The sequence below is a fragment of the Simochromis diagramma genome, unplaced genomic scaffold (genome assembly GCF_900408965.1).
Source record: "Simochromis diagramma unplaced genomic scaffold, fSimDia1.1 OVJJ01000421.1, whole genome shotgun sequence".
NCBI lineage: Eukaryota > Metazoa > Chordata > Actinopteri > Cichliformes > Cichlidae > Simochromis > Simochromis diagramma.
In genome coordinates this window covers 11,162,258-11,189,091 of record NW_024387250.1, presented here as the reverse complement: position 1 = coordinate 11,189,091, position 26,834 = coordinate 11,162,258, and the positions used below count along the sequence as shown (strand labels likewise).

The 26,834-nt window shown below is 38.9% G+C and overlaps 1 protein-coding gene across 2 annotated transcripts in view; it reads right to left on the bottom strand.

The window, feature by feature from the left end:
- Nucleotides 1-26,834, bottom strand: part of arid5b (AT-rich interaction domain 5B) — a 75,203-nt gene that overhangs the window by 13,606 nt on the left and 34,763 nt on the right. For both annotated transcript variants that reach the window (XM_040001659.1, XM_040001660.1), the window contains 3 exons: nt 7,747-7,910; nt 5,736-6,009; nt 886-938 (listed from right to left, as the gene is read on the bottom strand). In XM_040001659.1, the coding sequence (XP_039857593.1) occupies nt 886-938; nt 5,736-6,009; nt 7,747-7,910 (491 nt within the window). The remainder of the gene's footprint in view (nt 1-885; nt 939-5,735; nt 6,010-7,746; nt 7,911-26,834) is intronic.

The window sequence follows — 26,834 nt, the reverse complement described above, 5'->3', positions numbered from 1 at the left end:
TCATGTTCCAGTTATTGAATCCTCAACACTCAATTCTCTAACATAATAAGCTCTGTTAACATCATGCAGTCAGTTGTTCCTGCTACGACTCCTTATTCCACAACAGATGGGAATAACGGACGAGCTACAACACAAAACACAAAAGAATGACGGCTGCCACAGAGCCAACAAAGCCACAACATGAAACGTGAGATAATCAGCTGCAGATATGAGCGTTTTAAAAGGATATGAGCCCCAATTATATGAGCTGTATCCTGTTTACGGCCTAGTTTAGTTGTCTGTTTGGACGACACAGCTAGCATATTTAGAAACAGGCATAAGCAATCGACTTGAAGACTTAATATCAAACATTGACTTCACTTTGAAACTACGTCGCACATGAATAGTGAGTGAATAAAAGGCAGGTAAGGCTGCCAAGTTAAATGCCTCATACACCCTCATTTCTGACTCACTCTGGCTGTGTGTGAACTCGCATATAGTACTTGCTCACACGTGGGTATGTATGTGCATTTCACTTCATCTCCAAATGGGAAAAAATGAGTGATTTAACCAATTTCCTTTTGACCAGTTTAGAACAGAGGAACATGTGTTTTCCACTCCAAGGGGGTTTTGAAACAACAGCATCATTTCTGCTAAAAGTGGCTCTGAGCGAAACTTTCTTCTTGGGAAAACAGTGACTGAGCTCAAGGGGTAAAAGGAGGGCAGAGAAATAAAAGGCAGGGAGGAAAGAAGGAAGACAGGTTGGAGGACAGCATTAGTGGAAGAGACAATTTAGAAGAAAAAAAAAAAGAGCAAGTGTGGATTTTTGGAGGAGAAACAGAAAGAGGGTGGGGAGGGAACTTCATGGAAAAGCAGGACTATATTGCCACATGTGTGAATACTTACCAACTCATATCCTCCGAGTTTCTGAGCAGCTTGAAACATAGTCCAAAGGTTGACTGTGGGAGAGACAGAAGACAAACAAGGGAGTTAGGAACTCTGGGAAAGGACCTGAACTGAAACACATAACGTCATGTGCAGTCATTACACAAGAGAGAAGGCGATGAATATCAAACTTTTATTTAAAAGCTGCCATAACAAAACAAGTGTTATGACTAAAAGGTATGTTTACACGCTGAAGTCATTTGTTTAGATTAAAAGTAGTTCTGGGCGCTATAATTGTATTTATTACATAAATGGATTGTTAGCACTGACAAATCAACATGTTTAAAAGCTGATGACATTTTATTTTAGGTAAAGTCTAAAAGCCTACAGAAAGCATCAGTACGGGCGAATATATGTTTAGCGTTAAACCATATAATGCACAAATAAATGAGCGAATGCACGGATTAAACAATAAACTAATGAGACACACTGAAGAGAGTAGTAATTACATATTCTTTGCCTGGAAAAGTGAAAACAGCTTTTCATCATAATTTCACACAAAACAATTCTGCACTTCAGCTAAAAGGATGCAAATGAATACTGAGCACTTATACAATCATGACTATGTGATAGAATACAGCATATGCTTTATCCTGACAAAGAGATGTGTTAACCCTCAGCTGCCGCCTGCAGGTATGAATGAAACACCATTAAAAGCATCAAACACTTGGCAATATGCTCAAACTTCTGTTTGAACTAATGCAAATTCATTTGCATTGATTTTCCCATGCAAATACCCCATGACAGCCCATATCAAAATACAAGTCTTGTGTAACATTTTCCTAAAAATAGCCGTGTAAGCTTTCAGAAAGGCTTCAAATGGCTGTCTGTCTTTGAAAGAAAATATTTCCCACAAACAAAGAACCACGAGTTCATTGGGAGACTTTTGTGCCAATGACATTTGTATTTGCTTTCTGTAACATCATTGTTTAACATTTTTATATGAAGGCCTATAAATAAGAAAAGGAGGCCTCGCCTGGGGAGAAATCCATCAAAATTCAATCTGTGCGTACACAAAGCCTTGCATTTGTCAAAATGACATTTTCCTATCTCCGCATTTGACAGCATTGATTTTTTCCTTCCCTCCTCTCTGTGACCGTTGTCAATGCACGGGTGGAATAACAAAGGGAGCTGGGTAGGTTTTTCTGTTTGAACTGAGCACGCTGGCGTATTGTGCTTTCTGACTGTAGAAACAGAAAGACGGTCTATTTAACTAGCTTGTTATGCATCGACTGTAATTATTACAATAGCACACGGGACTGGGAGGGAACAGGACACATAAAGGAAATGAGAGAACATGCCTTTTCTTAGATGTCTTGTCATTAGCAATTTCTTTTCTTAATTCCCCTCTATTTGGCAGGGGCAATTATCACTGAGATAAGGATGACAAAACAGGAACACAATGCAGCCTCAATGACACACCGATGGCATGGCAATTAGACAACAAGGCTGGAAGAAGGAGACAAATTGGAACTGATGTTCACAATCACATGCTGATGCCCGAGCACTGAAGCACACACAAAAAAATTTCACACAGAGGCACACACTCACACTTAACAGTTAATCTTGGAGATCAAGGGCATTCACAACATACAGTGTAACTACTTCTACTCTTGTTTTATTCCTCCTACATCCACTATCACAATCTCAAAATTATCTTTCTACAATCTCTACTGCAGCCATGCAACTTAAATGGCAGCAGCTGTACAGCAAAGTCAACAAAAAAAAACCCCAAAACAAAAATAGAAGGACAACAACTCACTGGAATAAACTGCAGCCACACTTGGTAGCTGTTTTCTGCAATTCAAATGCTAGTGCTCTCGTAGCTTTTAAAATGACTGAGCAATGCAAATTAGGAATAAAAAGAGCGCATACTACAGCTGGAACATTAAGTTTAGGGACAGCAATAATCAGTGGGTAGTTTCACAAACAATCATTTTAAAAATTCAAAAATGGTAGTGTGAATGGTTGTCTGTCCCTATGTGTTAGCCCTGCGACAGACTGGCGACCTGTCCAGGGTGTACCCCGCCTTTCGCCCTATGACAGCTGGGATAGGCTCCAGCGCCCCCCGCGACCCTGAAAAGGATAAGCGGAAGTGAATGGATGGATGGATGGAAAAATTGTATTATTTGGGTACTCTGGCTTCCTCCCACAGGCCAAAAATATGCATATTAGGTTAACTGGTGATTCTAAATTGGCTGCATCAGCCCTGTGATAGACTGGTTCTCTGTCCAGGGTGTACACTGATGTTCACCCTATGACAGCTGGGATAGGTGTTTAAGAAAATGGATGGATGGATGAAATTATCTGGCTCCAACTCTTGAAATGTGAAGACTTTCTTTTTCTTTTAATTTTCCTGAATACATCAGCAGGGAGAAAAAACCCCCAGTTCATTGGATGTCACCTTGCACGCTGGGATTCTGTGACTTTTTCATAGTTTCACAAATGAATCACTGATTAGCTGTAAGTAGAACACTAAACAACATGTTGATCTCTAGATTAAACAGAGAAATTGTTCATTTCCACCTTCCAGCAAAGATAAGAATATCTTGAGCCTCCAAAATGTAAAGACATCTTGTGCTTATCTTGACAGAAAACTGAATATGAGGCCGGCTGGTCTCAGATGAGCACCTGAGCTCTAAGATGTTTAATTCATACAAACCTTGAAGTGAAACATGAATTCCGCATGAGAGTGAGGCAGGAAAACAAGTGGGTGCTGAGCTAAACCAGCAATATTAGCATTTCTCTGTTTAAAATAGATTATGAGTCATTCGAGGTAAAGGCAGACCGACTGAATTTCAGTGGTTAGCGGTCTTATCTCTCAGCCAGACTGTAAAGCTTCACTATTATGGTGTTAAAGGTAAGACTCCAAGGCTAGAAGATGAGGTGGAATACGCAGAAATAGTCTTCGTTCAGGCTCAGATAGGGTTTTTTTGGAGGTGAGTCAAATGGATATTTTAGTGATCCAGCCAACAAAGCATGGGTAAGTCTGGTAAATCAATCAACCATCTGTTGCTTTGTTAAACTCTGGAGAACTTCATAAAAGATTATTACTCAAATGCAACTGAAATAACATAATTTGGATTTCCATTTCAGGAAAGTGAGCTCTGATCTTTTAATGCATTTGTAGCGAGTTTAAAGAGAAGACTATGAAAACGGCGTCTGATTACATCTAAGGGTTTGTTGTATTAATTATGATGTTTTCCTTTTTTCCTCCTCTTTACATGTGCTGATGTGCGCTCGCTGCCAAGGACGAAGTTTAAACAGCATGATTTCACCATTTAATGAGGGCCTTGCTTATGATGTGTCTGGTTTTGAGATTCAAAGCATGTACTGTATGTAAAACAGTTGGCGCGTGGACCTCGACTTTATTCTGAGCTCAAACTGAGAAATGCCAGCTAAAAGTAAAGCGAGTTGGGTATGCAATTCTCCCTCCGACTCTCTACGTATTCCTCGCTCCCTCTTTATATCTCCCGCAACCACAATGACCTATTTAAGCAACAACATGTCGGCAGTCAAGATGACAGGACTGTCAAAATACCGCAGTGAGGTTAGCACAGTCGAGTCGACCACAGCTTACCTTCGTGTAATAGTTTAGAGTAATGAGTTTTACTACGCTATAAACTGTCACTGTTACATTCAATAGGCTGTCTCCCCTCTCCCTGTCTCTCGTTAATTTGCTGGAGTTGTCGTGCTACATTCTGATCTGAATGGCTAAATTCTCCTTGGTTCCTCTGACATGAATGCAAATGTTATGTCCCTCCTTGAATAAAGACTGAGCATGAACTAAATCTGAAAACCACAGTTTGTGAAGAGAGCCCGCATTCTCATACGTCTTGCCTCGACATCAAACACATAAAGCAAACACACTTTTTCACTTTCCAGAGACCACAGTGTGCCCTTTTTGATGCTTAGGTGCGCGTTTTTTCTTCTTCTTCTCTGTCCTGTTCACACCAAGTGCAAGCTAAGCATCCGACCTATATTAGAAATCTTTCATCTTGGGCCGACGTGTTTCCCATACATGTGATGTTCTTCTAACACTGGTAGAGGACGTTCTTGGCCTTCACAGGAAACCCCTTTGACAAGTGAGAGAAGATATTCTCTCTTTATATAAAAGCCAGGCAAAATGTTCTCTGACAGGAAGTCTCCTGAGTCTTTTACTAACTGCTAGATGGGATTTTTCTCAACATAGAATATTAATCCTTTAGTTTATTATTACTACACACTGAGTTAGTTTTTTAACATTTTGGCTGCAGTTTAAATTCTGGGGCCTTAAACATAACGCCCATCACATATGGGAGCACATGAAACTCTCACACACTAGATGAATAGGAGAAAGTCCACCATTGACTAAAAACCAGCTACTTGTTTCTCCTTTGATCACAACAGGGGCTCTGCATATATAACATGTGGTTAGAGATGCCGATTAGAGTCCACGCAAGGTTTTCCCCTGCCCGTTACACCGACATGTGTGACTTACAGAGTGCACTTTCACTCTGATACATATACTTGTGTTTCTTTTCTCCAAGCACACGATATTTTAGGGTTCAAATAATAATGTGCTTTCTTTTTTCTGTGCAGGGAAATTCTGAGGAGGTTTGGGGGCTTTTTTTTTTTATTGCTTGTTCCTACAGGTGTCTTTTACTCCAAATTTCTTTTAATCTCCTCTCAGCCTCAGTCGATGTTACGACCTAAATTTTCAAAATAACTCCTGTAAAAATGTATCCACACAAATTTTTACTATTGATTCGAGCGCTCCATTGCTTCAACAACGGCAGTGAGGGAATAAGGGAAAAAGTTGCCCTACTCACTCTGTTTGAAGCCGAGGAAGGGGATCCTCTCTATGGGCGTGTCTCTTTCTTTCATGTACTTGTAGAGGTCTACTAAGAAAGCCTGCTCCTCCGCTCGGCTCTCCTCTGATGTATCCTCCTCTTTCTTGTCCTCTTTCTCGCTTCTCTCCTCCCTCTCCTTTTCCTTTCCTCTGTCCTTCTCCTCGGATAAAGATTTCTTACTGAGGCCAATGGCCTTTTGTTTGGCCGGTGCGGTTATTTTTCCGTTGGGTACCGTTTTACAGTTGGGTTTGACCTGCAAAGAGAGAGCATACAGACTCAGCGGATGTATTTAGCGGAAAATTAAACCCTTAACAGAGTGTTATTCAAATGATGTCAGGCAGTTTGTATGACTTTTGTTAGGGTTTAAGCACAAGTAAATATTCCTAATGGCCACAGAGGAAAACTCCCATTGATTATCAATGAAGCAGCTCTTCTGGTCATAACAGATTAGGCACAGATAGGTTTGACTCCAGCTTTGAGAAAGAATTGCTTATATTGATTTAACTGTCCAAGGTCATAGGAATAACTGGGGAAGAGCTTTTACCAAAGATATTTCCCTCACAGGAATATTACGACTAATGTCAGACAATAAACGAGGACAGAGGTACAAAATCAAAATATCAATAGAAAGTGATACCACTAAACCGATTTTTTAAATAAAGAAAACATGACAAGACCTAGTAATGGGGCTTGATGATTATTTCTTGTTTCCAGTTTCCTCCATCATCTAACATGATTTCAGAATGAGTTGAGTGCTTCTAATTGGTGGAAACTGTTCTTAGATTAAAATATGAAATAACCCGTTAATAACCCAATTTAAGATTACACTGTACCTGGTAAGAGGCTATTATGAGGAAAGTGACACAGACAAAAAAGTACCTCTCAACAAAAGATCCTATCATAATATCATAATCTATCAGTGATAAGTTAATCAGGTGAAATCACATTAGATTTAGGAAGAAGTCAATTATAGAAGTATAATCAGCAAATGCTGTCATAATAAAAATAATAATTTTTAAACAGTCTTCATTCCCCAGTCGTCCTTGCTTCATTTGTGTTGATTTGTGACATCCCTTTTTGTAGCACGTGGCCTTCGCAATCGTGTTGCTTTTTACACGTCCCGAATAGACTACACTGTTGTTGTGTTGGTCATTGTGTAGGAAAGTAAAGTTTATTCTGTAACTTAAGATTCAAGGACAACGTGGAAAGCAGCTGGTTGGCAACAAAAGCTGAGATCTTAACATAAAGCTAGTGGACTTTAAAGTTACTATTTGTTGTATAATATCCTTATAATATGTCTTTTATAAATATTTATGTAAGTGTAACCTTGTAGACTAGCTTACATGGCTATATGTTCTAAGGAAATGTAATATATGGTGTATGTATACCGTACAGGCAATGCGTGTAATAGACCTGCTGACTGGAGGATACCATGTCAGTGTCAATTTTTTGCTTTGAGTTGGCATGAAAAAGGTGTTTTTTCTCCAATAAAGTGCAGAAATGTGAAGTGGCAGAGCAGTTCCTCTCAGAGCACTGAGTCCGCTCAGAGTCATGTGAAGGACGCTCTGCAGGCAACAGCAAACAGCTTCCCCACAATTTTAACTAAAACTGATAAATTACTGTCTTACTAAGCTTAACCATAACAGTGTGCAAGACTGCTTCCTCCAGGCCAATTTGAAGAATCCAGGGATCAAACCCTGAACCCTGTAATTATAGGACAACATAACTCAGAATCTGAGCCAAAGCTGCCAAAACAGTTCTAGTCTGTGTTTTTATTTATTTTTTTAATCTATAGGGTTATCTCTGGAGCATTCACGCATGCATGTACAGTGACACTGATGAGGCATCCTCTAGTGGACGGTTGTTACCGTGATATCGCAGCTGTTTTTATGGCAACACTTCTCCATTTTATTTTAAGAAATATTTGCTTTTAGCCCATGTCCCAGTTTTAACATGTAAATACTCCCTGAGGGAATGTAACTCATCTTACCTTGGTTGTAATTTTGCCCTCTGGACTAGAGGGTTCCTGTGCTGTCACTGCTGTCGAACCCTGGTTTGACCCTGATGACCCCTGACCCTGAGCCTGACTCTGGGAGTCTCTCCTCTGAGAGAAGGACAGCTTCTTCTTCCGAGGTCGCCCCTTCAGGTTGGGAGCTGACGGAAAGGGAACAATGACAATTAGATTTATCCATTTAGATGGAAATTTGCTTTTTAAAATCACTGAATACTTTCAGCTCTTTGTTGCCAACATCTAATTCTTTCATAATAATATACTTTGTTTTACAGGAAGAATAAAAAAAAAAAAAGACTTAAAAAGAAAACGCCTTTAAAACCCAAATATGTATTTCTTGCCTGGGAACTTAGAGGGAGGGTATGACAGGAACATTTACAATCAGGGGAAAGGAATTTCACAGGCCTGCTAGCCTGTAGCTAATTATTTTTAAACTGGATTAGTGCAACATTGTGCTGAATGGGGTTGCAGCCTGCCAAATTGCTCCAATGTGCTAGTAAACACGATCCTCAAGTTCACTCCCAGCCTAAAAGAGAAACTCCATTTTAAATTCAGACAGATGTATTTTTAAGATTACAGATGAGGGCGTCATAACAGTCAGGCAGTTAGAATAATAATGAAAATGACAGATGCTGGTTAACCGAGAAACCCACAAAAGGGAAGAAATTTGAAACAGTCAGTTTGTGCTAAGAGAAATATTTCACACAGATGCTAGACAAACATAGCTTGTATTTTTTTCTAACCGCAACATATATAACATAAAAATGCTTTGTCTTGCCCCCCCGATTCTAAGCAACATAAATAATTACACTGTACTACAGCACATCAGATGAACTGATAATCATGACTCTATTTTTGGTTTCCCTCTGGTTAGTCTTCTCATGTCTTAAAGCTCAACGCTGTTAATTAAAAACACATGAACCTGCATGATAGGAGCTCTTTGTTTGAAAGGCTGGCAGATATAATTGCTCAGTTCACATTACACACACAATAAAGTATCTAAGCCCTCCAAGTCCTTTGTACACCCACGTTTATGTCAACCCGCAATTGTAATGTAACTTTTTGGCAGAGTGACTTGCCTCCTCGCAGCAACACAAACATAGATAAGCTCAAAGGAGAGGGAAAGAAAAACTTCAAATAATCTAAGTTCAGTCATGTATTTCTCAGCGTCGACATTCTTTCTTTCCATCTGCAATGACAATTAAATCACATCCAAGGTTGTTCTCTGCCAAAAGGACTCTGTGATTATTTTTGTCGGATCAAATTCCCATCAAGAGAATGTTACAATAACACCAGAGCTGAATAAAACTAAGAGGCAGTCATTAAAAGGGTAAAATGATCACGACTCAGCAACCCATCACTTCATGTTGTTATTTTCACAACCGCTACGCTGCGGAGAAACAGCACAGGGAAAATTCCAAGGACATTTGTTGTGCATTTGTCATCTCTTTGGCACTAAAAAAACAAGTTTTCAACGCTGTAATCTTTACTTAGAAAGCGCTGGGTGTGTTCCTCCCTCCACTATTTATCCACTTTGGTGCTTATCTGGCTCCTTTTATTCGGCCAATTACTCATTAATACTGAAAAATAACACATCTTATTGTATTTACTTATGTTTAATTTTGAAGGGACATAGACATAAGCCATAAAATATCACAGTATGTTTCGTCTCAGCCAAATTGTGATGCTTAGGCTTTATGTAAGTAACACAAGCCATAAATATAAAGTAAAAAAGAAAATGAAAGCTTGAGATGACTAAGAAAACATATCTCATAGAGAACAAATATAAGAGGAGTTATTATGACTGCTTGCAGGTTTGAATCCAGATTTATCCTCCAACATGTGACATTAGATTTAAACAAACATCGCAGGTCCGAGTGAGGTCACACACTCAGTGTGGTTCTGTTTTTAGTCCAATCACTAACCTCGCTGACACCATACACTGAGTTACATAACCTGCCTGTCTGTTTACATTTTTCATCAAGTCAAATACTGCTGCGTAAGAAAAAGCTGCAATTACTGCAAAACGCTGCTGCATAACACCCTGCAACAGGGCAGCGAGTGAATCTGAATTCAGTGACTTATTGACAGAGGCCAAACAGAACACATTTAAACCAGCCAGGCAGATGCTGCAGATAGGGGTTAAATGGTGCAATCATGTACTTTTGTAAATATACAGAAACAAGCACACAAGGTCAAGTAAAGGCAATTTTTCTGTGCTGCAGAAGAAGCGCTGATCTGCTCTCCTCGTGGCAGAGTTGCGTAAGGGAGGAGTCATCAGCTTTAGAATAACACAAAGAAAATAAAACGTGGACTGACTCTGTGCAGATCGATTTTGTCGAATGGAAACACAGACATTTATAGTCTGTAGAAAAACAAAGCCAACATCACAAGACGATGATTTTACAGCACCCTGGGAGACGTGGTATTTTTAACACTCTGTGGGCATTAAGTGTTTTTGTCAATGTACTAGAAAAGAACGAGATCATTTAAGCACACTTGATACTTCCCCTCTGCAAGCCAAATATGGACCTTATAATCATACACCAAAAATGGATGCTGACCAAGCTTCCCCTTAAGTTAATAATTTCTTACTTTGTGGCTTTCTGCTTATTTGAGAGACATGCACTGAAGTGACCAGAGGACTCTTTCCTAGTCCTCCATAAAGCCCTAAGGCATACTGCTAACACATGCAGACACACACATACACCATCACCAGACACTGGTGTTATAGTAAAACAAAAAAATAGTGACTAAATTCATATATATGGATAAGGGTTATTCCCATCATGAGCCACGAAAGTCACAATGACTTCAGCACAGAGAAGCACAGGATGAACACTTGATCTCAGGATGCAGCTGAATGCTTTTAACAGCTTTAAAACATTGCTTTGTCTAATAATTTCTACCCCCTCAGATTCAATTAGACACAGCCCTGGCACCTCTGTTTCATTGCTATTCAGCTGATGTCAATGATAATGAAAAACTCATTAGAGACAGCTCAGGAAGGGTTCTGACGGTTCTATGCATCAACAGAGGCGAGCCACAGGGAACCACAACAAAATGGACTGATTGATTGAGAGGCTGCTGTGAGTAGAGAGACATATCAAGCCAACTGGAGAATTCAAGTGATGGATGTCTCAGTTGATAAAGCTCACAAAGCTGACTGAAAAAGTGCAATATCTGCATGCTCACTTAATGAACAGGAGGGTGGCTTCACAGATCCTCTTTAAAGTAGTTGGACAAATGATCACGCTGATGGGCTGCATGGGCCAAATAATTGTGCTGTGCCTGTTTTTGTATTTGTTTGGCAAACTGAAATTAAAGGCTTAGAGGATAGAAAAACACTTTGATGTGCTTTACAGGATTAGTGGCCAACTCATCCTTTCATTTGGCACTTTGGAGTAACACTTATGACAGAAATAATCACTCACAACTACAGATGTGTGCAGTGGTTTCCTAATTTTAGCCACACCAGCAATATCGGTTAAAAGAATGGCAATTTTGGTCAGCTGAAAGATCAGTTCACCACTTTGGCACAGATGAAACAAGACAAAACAGCTAAACAGAGGAAATTTTTAAAGATGTTGTTAAAGGTTCACATGGATAACAATAATTTTGACTGAAAGTCCTCGACAACTGCAAAAAGTTTGGTACAGACTAGATTTTTAACTTGCTATTATCATGGTAAAAAATACAATACAGTTTGATTAGGCTAGAAAAATACACAAATGTGGCAGAAAGCATCTATTCCCATAAATTAAGGTTATTCTTTAATGAGAATCTTGATTGTATTACCATAAATGTGCAGTCATACAGAAAGAGTGGGAGTTACTCACGCCTTTGTTTTCTAACACTAGTACATTCCCATGTTATTGTATTGTTTAGCCTGTTACATTATTCCATTGTTAGGTGGTTGCTAGGCAAGATGACGACATAATAGATCCTGCATTATGAAAGTTTTTGTGGGAATAATTGAGATGTTACCGTCATGAAAAAAGAATGATAGACTTCTTTTCTGAGGTGTTACAGTTGCATAAAGCTTCAAATGGGTCATTTTAGCCCATTTGTAGGTAGTTGCTAGGCAACATGATGACATGATAGTATCTGATATAGATAAGAACCTCCAGGGGCCGAAGATGTTCCTGTGTGCCAATTTTGGTTGCTCAACTCCTCATTGTACGCGAGGCAAACAAACAAACAGATTTCATGTATTATAGTAAGAAGATTATAACATGCATACTGACACAATGTCACCACTTCATTTTTTCAATATTAAAGCTACATTTCTCATGACACCCCTTGCATTTTTTCTCTGAAGCTATTTTCAAGTCAAAAGTTGAATCTACTGTTTTTCTTAATGACCAAAAACTCCTTATACAACATGTTGTTAGCACCACTGTAACTGCCTCGGGGAACTACACAGTGTGGTAAACTTACGTTAATTTACAATCATCCTTGTAATCTTATTATGCAAATCTACAACGAGGATGCTATAAATGTTGATCATTCATTTTATTGACATTTACAAAGGTCAAGCTGAAATAAATCATTAGTAAAAACTGTTCAGAAATGCTACAAAGTTTCAAATGACAAACTAAACACTTATCTGTGGATTTTCTTGTTCAGTTCACTTTTAAGTGCTATAAATGTTTGATTTTTTTGCTTCAGTGTTAATCCTTTTAATTATTACAATGCAGGGATTTGTTAGAGGAGCATTCATGACCAACAGTCACCTATTGTTTCTTTTTATTTCAGTGTATTTTACACCCAGTTTCAGGTTAACTATGATAACCTTATTCAGCTCGATAAATAACATTTTTTTTCAACTGTAGACAAGTTAAATGATAATTTCCCTCCTGAAGTGATGACTGTTCTGACTCATCACATTTGAAAGAGGAACATATGAGAGTTTTTATCCCCCAGACAAACTGCAATTGGGGAAGAATGCCCCATCTACGCTTTCATGAAACCAGACTCCCACTCATGCCTCTGCGCACATCCTTAATTCTACAGTTGAACTTCAACTACATCTAACTTCAGCTAATGGGGTTCAAGTTCAAACAAAGGGGAGAGCGAGGATGAGTGTGGTATTTCAAGAACAAGCACCAGAAGAACATGTTTTGACATATTTTGTTGTCTTACTTGGTTGCAAATTCACTAAAGGCCTGACACCCACTCAGCAATTATCAGAATAGCCCGCAGCCAAAGGTAACATTCATGTTGCAATACAAAGCCTTGCCTGTACAGTACAGTATGTCCCCCTGGATAGAATATGGCAAAATGTAATTTTGAAATTATAATTAACGACATTTATGGACAGAATTCTCGATAAAAAAAACCCAAAGAAAACAAACAAACAAAACCACAGAAGCACAGCAAACCAAAATAAAATTATGTAACATCCTGTTGATGAACCTCCAAGCACACGCGGATCTTTAGAGCAAATATAGCATAACCACTCAAGTCAGTTCAGCAGCGCAGAGATATTGATGAGTGGAGTTATGTTCCAGAGCTTACAATCAATGTGAATTCTCCAAAGAGAGATCCTCTAGGTCAATTAGTTCAATAAGTAACTCCCTGATGAGTTACATGCTGAAGGTCCAGTAAATGTAAGGGCTTTTTTTTTAAACTAAACACACTGTAAAGTTGTGAGAGAGAAGAGATCTATCTGTGCAGGTGAGAAGCAGTCCTCAGGGAAGGATTTGTAAATGAAACTAAACCTGTGAATACGCCCACACTCAGACAAAGGAGGTCACTCAGGTCTGCTATACAAGCTTACAGTGGCGCATCGGAAATTTACCGCAAGTTATACAACATAAAGCAGCGGGAGAGACTCTTTGAGAACCGAGCAGCTGTATTTCCATGTATGCATAAAAAGATCCCACTGGAAAAAGGGGAAGTTTTTCAAACGGAAAACAGAAGCAGACTTAGAGAATTAAACAAAAAAAAAAAAAATAGAATAAAACTAAATATGACTCATAAGGAACAATAATAGCGGCTGTCACAATGCAAACAAAACAACCAAAGGTTAAAAAAAAACCTGACAAGTAATGAATAACACATGACAAATCATGATACAAAGTGTCCTCTGATACAACGCTTAAGACACAGACTTTAATCTGTAGAGCAGTGGAGCATTAAATGTGTGATCAGCGAAGTGATATTGCACTTTGGTGAAACATTTCAACTCCACCAGAGGCACAATGAAGTGACAAGGGAGGCTCTTAAGCAACAAACCAACAGTACCAGACTGATTCCTCAGCCAGCGATGACGGGCAACCATGTGTCTTCACTATATGTACGTCAAAGATCTCAGAGTTTGGAGGAATTTCAAGTACTTGTTCTCAAGGACTGGATTTTTCTGACCACACTTTCATGGAAAAAGCACGTCTGGGCTAATGTTTCTTCCTCAGGCTCATCTCTGAGTCAATACCTTGTCTATTGCTCTTTTGGTATTTATGACACATATTGCCAGCAATTTTAATCAAAAGGTTCTCAAGGGGAATGCAATACGCAACACCTAAGCACATTTGTACTACAACCTACTGCACAGGTCGCCGCTGCTTACCACAAATTAAAACAACAGTTATTTGCCTTTCAAGCTGGCAGTAAATCAGGATGTGATAGATTTGTTTTTTACCGAATACCACTGGATATTTAAAAAACACACATTCTCCACCCACACTCACTGTTTTGGTTTAAAAGACTCGCTTAAATCTCTCTCAACAGTGCCCTTCATCAGAGCTGGCTTTAATTATACCCACACACTCCTATTAGAAAAAAAGGAAATTCAGATTCCTATCTTTAATTCCTAATTGTGACCGCTTTGCCCGTGTGTATGGACTGTAAGTGACTTTGCACTTGCAGTCTGCAGAGATTCAGAAAACACAAGCAGTCCTACCAGTTATCTTACACTATGACCATAATTTAAAAGTGATGGTATAATAGAGCGAAGCATCAACAAAGGGAAGAAAGGATCGGAATACTTTTACAAACATTCTTTGTTTTATGAGGCAACCAAGCAAACTAACCCAACACAGATTTCACAATATCATGACCGAAACCAAAACAGCTCTCTTGATTTTCCTCATGTAAAGCAGCATTAGATGCCTCCTCCTCGCCGCGATTATGCCGCGACTGAAGCTGCCGTCACCTTTCGCATACTAACATCAGGCACTTTTGACATACTCGTAATTCTCACTTTGTCACATCTGACAGCAGAGCTATTCCTCTGTTCCTACGCTTGAGGCGCGTTTCTGCTCAGAGTCATTTGAGACACATACACACACAGACAGACACACAAAAACTTTAATGAACAGCAATACTTCAAGCATCTCCATCGCTGCAATCATCAAAAATTACACAATGCGCCCACAGAGCGAGCGAGTGTGTGTGGGTGGACACAGTACACTGTTTTTATTAATCATCAAAACCTCCGTAGGTTGATAGATGATACAAGTGTTAATTAATTTCTCATAAATATACAGGGGAAGATTATCATTGATAAAGTGCAAAACATTTCACACAACACAATCCAAGAGTGCTGCATTTCATACTAGGTCAACCTCAGGGGGATTTCACATCAGTAACACTGAAATATTTTCATCACCGCTATTGCCTGTTTTTGACTATGAATGCATCTGCAGCATAAGAAGATATTTTAATACTGCTGTGCCTGAGAGCTATTCTGAATTTAATGAGGAGGAATTATTTGGCTTCTTCCTAGGTATGATAATAGTTACACGTTACTGTTATTACAAAAACACATCTGAGCTGTGCCAAGCCTTTAAAAACAACAACAACAAACTCACCTTCCAATTTAACAGAGGGAGAGGAGAGCGAAAGAGATAAAAATCAGTAAACACAGCAAAGCCCAGCAGCAAGAGCAACAATTTCAAATTTTCACTGGTGCTGTGTTTGGTGAGAGTACCTGTATCAGGAACTTGTTCTGACTACTAACACACAGAAAATCACTGTAATACAAGGCTATTAGAGCATGGCCCGAGTAAAAAGCAGGGATTAGGCCGACCTGTTTCTAAAAGAGGTCTAACAACAGTCCCCCTGAGGTACAACCGACTCATCCCCAGGTCCTCGACAGCTTCTTGTAAACAGCTCTTTCTTTCCAACAGCACCTTGATTGACTCTGCTCGAAGCGTTTTTTAAAGAGCAAGCTTGCCCAAATTACACACACAAAGAAGCTTAGCCCATTATTGGGGTTTTTTTGATGTCTCTATTTTTGTCTGTGTAATTTTTTTTAAAACCTAATTCAGAGGAGGTGAAAAGAAGTTCACTTATCCTCTCCTTTTTATTAGGATAATAGAAAAATGATTTAAATTAACAACATTAAATTGGAGACAATGTCAATATTATTATCTATGTAAAATATTCACTCTTCGAGGGAAATATCCAACTCCTTAGCTTCTAAGTGCTCAGCTATGTTTGCCATTTAGTGGGAAATTAGTAGAATAAAGTGAGTGCACAGACACAACTCATAGGGCTGGGTGGGTCATTCCTGGTAATCCCCTTCATATTTCACACAGCCAGTTGAATAAATGTTAACATGGAAATCATTTTTTTTTTTATTGGCGAAGCAAGTCAAACACATGTGTACTGACCAAACACTGACATTTGTTATTATATATGAAATGTAAAAAGCTAGAAGGAACAAACAAAAACAGCCATTTCATTCATTTCATTATCTTGTTCATATCTTTAGAATCTATACTTAAAGAAAAGAAAACTAAAAGAGAAGTCAGGGACGAGTTTTAAACAGGTCCGGGCGGAAACGACGTAGGGAGGAGATGAATGGAGGCTTCTAAGAACTGAAGTTTTGATTTTCTTTGCACGTTATTGATAATGACAACTATTTACAGCCCATAAAGTAATTAAGACAATTTAAAATAAAAAAGGGCGTGTGGGTTGTTGAACCTGTCGGAATTGGGTGTACTGTATACTGTGACTTATTTTGCTGTTGTGAGTCAACATTAACGCAACAACCTAAGCCCCAAAACAAGTTTTCACTGGAACTTATCCTACAGTTGGTCTGCCAATTAGCCCAAGGATACACAGCCATGGCTGGAAGACTCCCAGTTCAGAGTATTTTTCATACTTTTAATTTTTCTGTGTTGTTATGGGCTGGGGAGCAACACCCAGCTACCTGCATGGTTTGGTACCACTAGTGGTCAGAGAAAAATCAAACTTGCTCTCTCTAATGTGCGCTTAATGTTAGTGCGATTATGTTAATATATTCACAATGCAAAGATGGGAATCCGTGTGAGATTTTTACCAGACCTCCTCTTCGTTTCCAACAACTCTGACATCCCGTTCCAGTCTATTCCCCCAATCCTATCATTTCCTATACAAACACCGCATTATATCGGCTACAGTCTGTTTTTATTTCCCTCAAAGACGATTCCCCTTAGCTGGCTGACTGACAGCTGTGTGTGTATGCATCATTATCTCCTTCACAGAGCCTGTCTGTTGCCATAGCCTGTGGCAGACCTCAATCACACAGTATTAGAAATGACTTCGGTTTCTGCAGAGTGCCCTGCTTTTGCCTGCTGCAGGTGAGCCACACATTATATGAGCCAGCCAGATATAAGTGAACTAGAATATCTGTAACTACAAACGTGTTAAATCAGATACTTGTGTTTATCTGATTTAGCCAGCAGAACATGACAAGACATAATCAGATGCTGATAATATTCCTGTTCCTGGAAGTAGAGGTTATGGAGGCCAATTAAACGGAAGAGAAAATTAGAAATAAAATGTTCTATGAAGCATCCTACACCTACCGAGAAGCAGATCGGGTCTGCATGTTTCATCAAAAAGAAACAGCTGTCATCTTTTTGTCACATAAACTCATTTTTTAAAATTGTCTATGTAGGTGTAATTTACTAAAAGCTTAAAAGGAAGAGTGCAGTGTTTAATCTGAATTTAGCTGATGTTTTAAATGCTGGTCAGGTCTGCAGTGTTAGTCTGTGGTTTCAGCATACAGTCAGGTAATAAGATCCACAACAGAGGGCCTATGCTAATGCCTTTTTAGACAGTGCACAGTAGATAAATCATGTTTATAGATTGATATCCTCCTCTATGGCCTCTGTGAATATAACAAGATTGCCTCCAATTGCATCTAAATATGAGCTTTACGCATGCAAACACACTGCATAATAAAATACCGCGCACACAGATATGGAATAAAGAGTCTCGCTTGCCATTTCAAACTACAGCCCACCACACTGGCTATTATCTGGTGTTTATTTTCTAATATGTGACTATACTGTAAAATGCTCTTTCTTTCTGTTAATCCTGACAATTTGTCAAATTTAAATCCAGCAGCAGTGCGCAGAACACATCAATTCAAAGTTAAATTAATTTTGTCCCCCCCTCCTTCTGCTGCCTGTTTTTGACTTTCTCCCACTCTCCTGCTTCTCCTATCTATTTCTCTTTCCTTTCTCTAATAAGTATGTGAGCGGTGGCAAATGTAATTACAAAGGGGTGGGGTTGGGAAGGGGGTGCGTGTGTGTGTGTGGTGGTGGTGGTGGTGGTGGGGGGGGGGCTGCTATGCATACACAACAAAACGCAACATTAAAAAGCTATTATCAGAAAAAAGAACATTTTGGCAGATATATGGCGGGGGGCAGATCTCGCCATATGTTTGCGGAGATGGGGACAACAAGTCAGGTAGTAATTATCAATCATCATCAGGAGAAACTGTCAAAAACGCTAGGCCGGGCACGCTCTGACTAGTGTTGCCATGGAGACAAGCCCACATCCCTCTAAGTGTGTGTTTACCAGGACATTAAAAATACTCTCCCATATTTTTATCTCACACTTATAAAATCATGTAAATCGTTCTCTTGGCTTGCAGAGTCATGAGGGCTCAATGTGTGTGTGTGTGTGTGTGTGTGTGTGTGTGTGTGTGTGTGTGTGTGTGTGTGTGTGTGTGTGTGTTAAAGATTTCCTGACAAGTCTCAGGAGATTTTTAAGGGATAAAACTGAGGAAAAATAATTCAGTTAAGGTTATGGGTTTTGGTGGTACACCAATTTCCCTGTCTTGGGTTTTGGCATTTTAGGGGTTACAATTAGCAGATGTAAATGGAATATTCTCACCATAGTAATGAAAAAAGAAAATGTGTGTATGTGTGTGTGTATTTGCCAGTAATGAGCTCATTTCTGCAACCATACTGTTGCTGTACACAGACTCTCTATTCAGACTGTCACTATTCATATTCCTCAGCCTAGGAGAGAGGACATTCTCCCAAACCATCATGACTTTGTCAGTTTAAATTTTACATATTTCATTCTCTCTTTTGCATAGCCTACTTCAGTTCCCCCCCTTTACATGCACTGCATGCCTTTAAATCAAATGTCACTACTTGCTACACAGGCTATTCATTCCCAGAACAGTGCAAGTGTGACTTTTCGCAGAATCACACATGAGGAATGTTTCTGGAGCGTTTCCAAGCATTTCTATCGACAGTGGTTCCTTCAGATGACACTTTTCATGTGAACTCAATCCATTACCCTTTAGAAATCGGGATTTATTTTCACTTAAAGCCAGCTCTGAAAATTAAATACATAAGCAAGTAAACATAAAAGCAATTTAGGGGAAACTGGTGTAAGTGCAACGTGAATTTTCCTGCTTTATTATGGCAGTCATTTGGAGAAAAAAAAAGGAGTAGTGTTCTTAATTCATTATTTGTGCGCCGTTGTGCATGCTCCCCCTGGGGAGAAGCAACATTACTCTTTCATCAGATCAAATGAAGCGAAGCCGTGCCGTTCCAGGAAGAGCCAATTAAACAGTTCAAAGAAGTTTATTATTGCGATGGATTATGAAATCATTCTCATCGGATTCATTGGGGTGTGTGTTTCAACGGGGGTGTGAATGTGTGTACTTTAGCACTGCGCAAACTCATAAAGGCTGTCGACTCAAGCTTTCCATTTACAAAGTAAATAGGGAATTATGTTACAGTGTTACATGTTTTACAAGGGAAATCTCACAAACTTAATTTATAGTCAAAATAAGCCGTAATTACAGGAAGAAACTCTTTCCTTCTCATTTCTTCCTTCACTCTTTCCTTTTTCTCTTTCATTTTATCCACCTCATGTGATTGCCTCATGATGGCAGCGTCACCTGTTAAGTACTTATTAACAGTGGGTTTAATCTTAACCCAGCGCCCCTGACTGACACATATGCTGAGGAATGCAATGACCTCTGACCCCGGTGAACCAAATAATTTGATTTATCTCAAGACCCATATGCACAGTATAAATTTTATGCATGGTATATATTAAAAAAAAGAACTGATACTGGCTCAAATCCAGCAAGGCACAATGTCTTTCTGGTCTCTCTGTGTTGATTTAAACTGTAATAAGTCATAACGCAGTTTTTCTGTCAGGACAAAAACACTACAGCACAATAAAAGCTGTAAATATCTGACAAGTGAACATGTCACCTCAGCTTTTTACTGTGCCAAAGTGTTGGCAAGAGCTCTTAATGGCCATTGTTCCAGGAGAGGAAATTAAAAAATAAATCCCTTTTTGCAAAGAAATGTTAAGAGGACGCAGAGGGACTGCCCCAAATACACACACCCCTGTTGTTCCAAGAGTGGCAAATGTAAAACAGAGTCAAAGTTACATAATGTGGAGGATTTGCTAAAAACGGGATAACGTTCAAACGCTTCCACATCATTGATACTGACAGACTGCAGCAACAACTCAGTAGGAGTGGGGCTCTAAAAAAAAAAATACAGTATTTCAATTTGGCTTTTGGAGGGAGGGAGAGGGAGATAGACAGAGGGAGGGAAGGGGGGGAGGGAGAGAGAAAGAGAGGGAGAGATGAAAGGGAGCAGTGGATAAGCTTCAAGGCTTATCCTATTCATTACTGGAGGAAAAAAAAAATCGTAGCATCGACCTATAAATAAATGAATGCCAGGATAAACACGAAGCCCATACATCAATAAAACATATGTATTCTAATAGATCACGCTCTAGTTACACTTGATGGGATCGAGTCAGCCAATGAGCCCAATCATAGGGACTTTATCATTCTGCAAAGCTACGCAGCATTAGGCCGTGGTGATTATAAATAATCATCATTCTCATAACAAAATAGACCAATAGATACTTTCATCTTTGTTCTCTTTTTCTTTTCCTTGTTTATATGCTACTGTGTTTAAGGCATTCAAATTAATTCTCAAATCTACAAACAAACAAACAAACAAAGAAAAGGAAAACAGGACAAGTTATCGCCTCTCTTTGTATTTTCTTTTTAGTAAATAGTTGCATATTCATAAGAAAAAAAAATTAACACATTTGTAAACAAATGCCTAAAACTGCAGCCAGCACCGCCTCTGTTTAAGCACTCTCCTTTCCAAGAAACATCTGGGTCACTTTGAACAAAAAAAAAGAAAAGAAAAAAAATCTGGAAACATCAATCACATTCACCGCATAGTGTATAATCCTCACTTTGCTGCTGTCGTGTATCAGCGGTGCAACAATGATTTTTGACGTCACTAAAAGTTACACAAGCCTTTTTTAGGGAAACAGCCGGCAACAAGTCTCCACCTACACAGAGATATTGAACACTTAAACCTGACTAAAAGGCTGCATTCAGGACGTGTTTCCACACCGGAGCCTGACTCTGTAAACAGCGTTTTCAGTTACACGTGTGAGTCAGACTTGCTCACCCCAGGTTGCAACATGCTATTCTGTACATTTTTATTAGGGAATTTCAGAAGTTGTATCACATCTCACATCTGGCGTTTATGAAAATCTGACTCTCAGTGTGTTGTTTTTATCACATTTGACTCACGATAAACCGATTTATCAATTGAGCCATTACGAATGAGGTCAAGCTAACCTCCTCAGCTCAAGTGTAACGTAATAAATAAAAAGCATTGCATTTTATTTAAGAAAAAAAAGTTAAAAATAAATCGTTTATAAACTTAGAAGAGCTCGAGGAGGTGCTTTTTCATGTGTGCATTAAATATAATTTATTTACCAGATTTTTCCCTTTAATTCCTGGAAGCTGTCAACATGAAGACAATTGCACATACATGTTGCAACATACTTGTTATTGGCAATCATTTGCACTGAGCATTTCATCACTTTATTATTATTTTTTCCACTGTTAACATCTTGTGGTTCTGCTATTACAAGTAGGAGCCAGTCTGAAGTCATTCTTTTGTGATGCGTTCAAAGACGCTACGACATCCAATGTGTGAGACTCTGCCCCCTCTTAAAACACTCCATTCAAAAATTAAAATGTGCTGACAGGAAAAGTTCACCTGGAAAAAACCGCAGAGAGAAAAGCATAATAAGAACTTAGACTGATTTAAAATAGTTTAAGGCGGGTTAACTTTGAAATCTTGGATGTCAGAGTTTCCATAAATGCAGCAAAAAGGGGAGATTTCCAGACAATCACTCCTTGCAGCTGCAATAACATGTGATGACAGCATGAAAATGAGATGGTGACTAAATATTTCACTATAGGATCAACTGCATAAAATAAATTTTATGCTTCTACAAACCAATTTTCATTGTCACTGCATTGAAATCAAATTTATGTTTTGTCAGTATATGTCTGTTGATACAGACCTCATATTTCATGACAGATTAACAGCTTACGAGGATTTCCGCTGAAATGATAGCAGCCCTTTGCTGTTTATCAACCATTCAGCATTTGATTGATGTGCATTTCTATCATCTTTGTGGAAAATTACTGACTACATTAAAATATAAACATTCAACTATGAGGAGCAGGTGACAGTTTCCCACTCATTATGCGTAAATCTTCACCACATATAAGAGCCAGAAGTAGCATGAGTGTAGGGGCAAACCCAGGGCACAAAACAAGGACCGCCCCCATGCTCAGTGGTTATGATGTGCTTTGAACTATATGTCATCGATGCACTCAAAAATGAAGCAAATGAATTGGTATAATGCTGAAGTAAGACATGAATGTCCTTTTTTCTCCAAATATCCTCCATCAGCTCCTTCGCTGACAAACCTTTTGCACTGGAAATAACAGCTAAGCTTGTTCCCCAAAGCTACTTATTTATCTATGTTACATTTTGCTATTAATAGATAAGTAGTAATGCAAAGCCATATGTGTAGAGCTGCTGTGTTGCTGATGACATAAGAGGGATAATACAAAACAATTGTGCCTTACACGATAGAGAAGTGCTAATGCTACCGATGCCAGCGGAGGAAAGTGGTTTTAGTTAAAATAGCACAGTAGCATTTATTCTGCCGTGCATACCATACACATTAGATACGATAAAACACACGCCTAGTATATATTAAAGCTATATGTGAGTAATTTAGGTGCTAATAAAGTAAAAATATACAACTTTCACATCTTACACAAGGACATTGCAATGTGCGTTGTCATGTGTAAGTGATCTTTCACCAGATGTTCACTTTGTTTTTATATACAGTTCATGTCCTGATTATGAAATGTGACTATACAGCCACAGCATGTGCTCTGTTCTCCTCTAAAATCCTCCTCTACGGCCTCTGTATACCATGACATATGGACAATGAAAAATTCATGGGCCGTGGTTAACACAAATCTGCAGAGGAGATAGGAAAACATGAGCTTAGCAAGCAATTTGCCTATTACACTGACAGACGGAGCTGTCGTGGGACGATATTGGCATATGCATATTTCATCTAATCAGATTTCATGTTTAAAGAGCAGCGAGAAAGTGGTTCAAGTTGTGGAAACAATGACATCATGCTGTATGTTCATCTAGTGACCCAGCCCAATCAAGCTAGAAGGACTCAATGTTTTCAAAGATTGTATCTCAAAAAGCACAGGTTCATGATTTTAGGCTATTTACTTACTATAGATTCACTCATTTTTTTCCCTCCGTGTATGTCAGCATCAGTTCAGTTCAAATGTTTCTTTTTTTCCTGTCAAACACAGACACCACTGACTCTGACATGCAGAAAAACCTCTTAAAAGCACACAAAGCTCAACTAAATTCAGCCACAGATGCATTAAACCAGCGCTCATGCACCGCAGTACAAAAATAGATTGTAAAATATTGTGTGTGATTGGTGCGTCTGGACAGCATTAATATATTGAAGCAATAAATTGTTTTTTTATACTCCTCCCACCCTGGAGGATTACAAAAAAAGAAAAAGGGATTCCAAAGGATTGCAATGAAAATGTTTCTTTTTGATAAAAATCAAATCAGCAATGACTGAGATGTATTTCAAAGAAAAACAAAGCTGATAATAAAATATATAGATTCTGTGCCAAGACCTGGAGCATATAGGATAAATGTGAGCAAGCCAGAGAAGGAGGAGGAAGAGGGTAACTCCTCTCAACTGCTTTGCCTCAAAAAAGTGATTGCCTCACTAACTCTCAGAATACTGTTGATTTAAGCAATGTGCACACCAGGAGTGTTAGGTTTCTGGAGGTGGAGGGGTGGAGAAGGGAGCGGAGAGGAAGGTCAGCAGTTTGGAAGCATAACTTGAGAATCCGAGAAACCGGGAAAAAATGGTGCTTGTAATATTTTCCAAAACAGACGGCCATCTTGTTTAAATATATCATATACAGCACCTCTAGGTTGAGTTTACAAATGTTTATGTTATTGCCTTGTAGCACATACTGCGTCCCTGCCAAATTAATGTGAGTAATACTCAACATAACCAGGACAGCTAATAACAAATACCTGACCCTTGTCATCTGTCATTCAGCGCTATTTATGGCTTTTTCTCAAGGCATTTTATTCCAGCACAGTCTATCATTACTCTTAGCTTTATATAAGAGATCGTTTTTCTTTGAGTGTGTCAGTAAGCACACAATAAGTAAAAATATCTGCACTGGCAAGGTTTAATGCATAACTTACATTTCCTGTTGTACGACTGTGCAGTGTTAATATTACATTCCTCCTGGCAAGAAATTAAATTGGGGACACAAAGTAGCATGGGTATAATCAATCCACGTTGGCAGAGAATGCATGATAATTATAAACAAAATCTGTGTCATTCCCCGCGAGGAAAGCAGCTGCAGGGGTGACAGGCGATGCTGAACATGAATATGGATCACAGGACTAAAGATCTGGTAACTGACGCAACCCCGGTTTTGCTCGAGCTGGCTCAAAAGCAGGGATGCTGGTAGTGACGTGGATGAAAAAACAAACAAACACGAGCTTGGATTGAGTCAAGATGAAGAACGTTTCAGATTAATGTCGTTAATACACCAGGAATAACTCTGCACCATCTCCGCACCTTAGTGAACTCCAAGCAAACGCAGAAGAAATGAAAGCCATTATATAGACAACAGCAGCCCAAGTACGCCAATGTTTCATTATCATCTCTTTAAATGCAGATAAATGAGAATGAGAGTGCACTGAACATGCTCAAATAAAACGACATATGCTGCTTATTAAATAATCATCCCCTACATGATTATCTTGTACATGCACATATTGTAGTGCTCTGTTGAATCCGTAACCAGGATGCCAAGAATAGACTGGATTTCACCACCATCTGACGGCTGCATTTCACACACTTCTATACCAAAAGGCTCAGTTAAACTCTTTTTTTTGCCCTCTCGTCTTCTTTACCTCCTGAGGTAGCTTGACACACTTTCATGAATTAGCCTAGACAAGATGGACAGCTATTACAGCTGCCACAGCAGATTTAGCTGAATCCAAAAGGTCAGAATTAGCATTGAGAGAAGCACAGGAAGAAAAAGTCCTAAAATTGTTCCCCGGATCAATTTCTAACATTTTAATATTTCACAGCAGCACAGTATTCCTTCTTACGTGTCCACTGTGCTAGTATTTATCGTAATAAAGGTGGATTTAATATGGCGTTTATAGCTGCTTTTTCATATGGAGCCTATAAATGGGAGAAGAACTTTACTCAGCAGCTGTGTATATGTGCAAAAACCCATGCGTGTGTGTTTAGGCCTACAAGTAAGACACCCTTGAGGCTTTAACTCACCTGCCAGAGTGAAGAAAATTACTTAGCTCTGCTGTTTTGAAACAAATCACAATCAAGTCTCCTAGCAGCAATTCCAGCAGAAATAAAGCTCTGCTTCAAAACTAGTAAACCCTTAAGTGAAGAACATTAGAAATCTGGTTGCCTTAGTCAAAAAAATAGTGGAATTCCTTTAGGCTATGAAAATAAACCTTTAGCTTAAATGTGGCTCACAGAGGAATGGTATTATTGAGCCAAGTGAATGAGCAACAGCCGCCACAGGATGTTAGCGTTACTATTCATAACTTATTTTTCCTATGCCTAAAACCGTTTTCCCTTCTGGTCTCACCTCTGCTGCTCTCTTAAAATGCAATTACCTACTGGCAAATTTACAGGAAAAGAAAAACAATGACTTTTGACCAGAGGAGTCGTTAATGTGAATGTCAAACCGATGCTGCACAAGAACCCGCTGAGCAACCGAGCAGAGGAAATATATAGAGAGAGATGAATCACTTTAATCCTTTGTTTTAGACCAACTCGGGGTTTAATACATGGATTCAAGAGAGGCAAGGAAAGCGGATTGAATGGCAGACAGACATGTTCCAGCACTTCAAGACTCTTCTCCGGAAACGCTGAATGCTTTCCATAGGTGTGACTGATGAGGATGTTTGAACAGTAGACACTAAATAAACGCAAATATACTGAAAATATGTCATAAAGCAAAAGGTGATTCCTGATTCCTCTCTTGGTTCTAATTATGTAACGTAAACTAAAAAAGCATTGATCAAAAGTACATTTGGTTTCAAAGTAAAGGGCAAACAGAGGAAACAAACAAGGGAGTGACGTGTTATGAAGACAAATCACAGCTTTGAAAAACATAAAACGTTATTATTTTTATATTTATTTAATTATAAACCAAGTCAGGTAACAGGTATAATAAAAGGTGCTGAAAAACTTTTTTTTGTATCAATATCAATCCAATCGTCTCTTAAACAACTAAGCTTTTAGTGATATATTAGTGGATACAGCATACTATGTGACGAATACGCCCTAACAGCAGGGATCTCGGTTATGCAACACATTTTCTGTCATTTAACTTTTTTAGCTTTTTTAGGGAACTT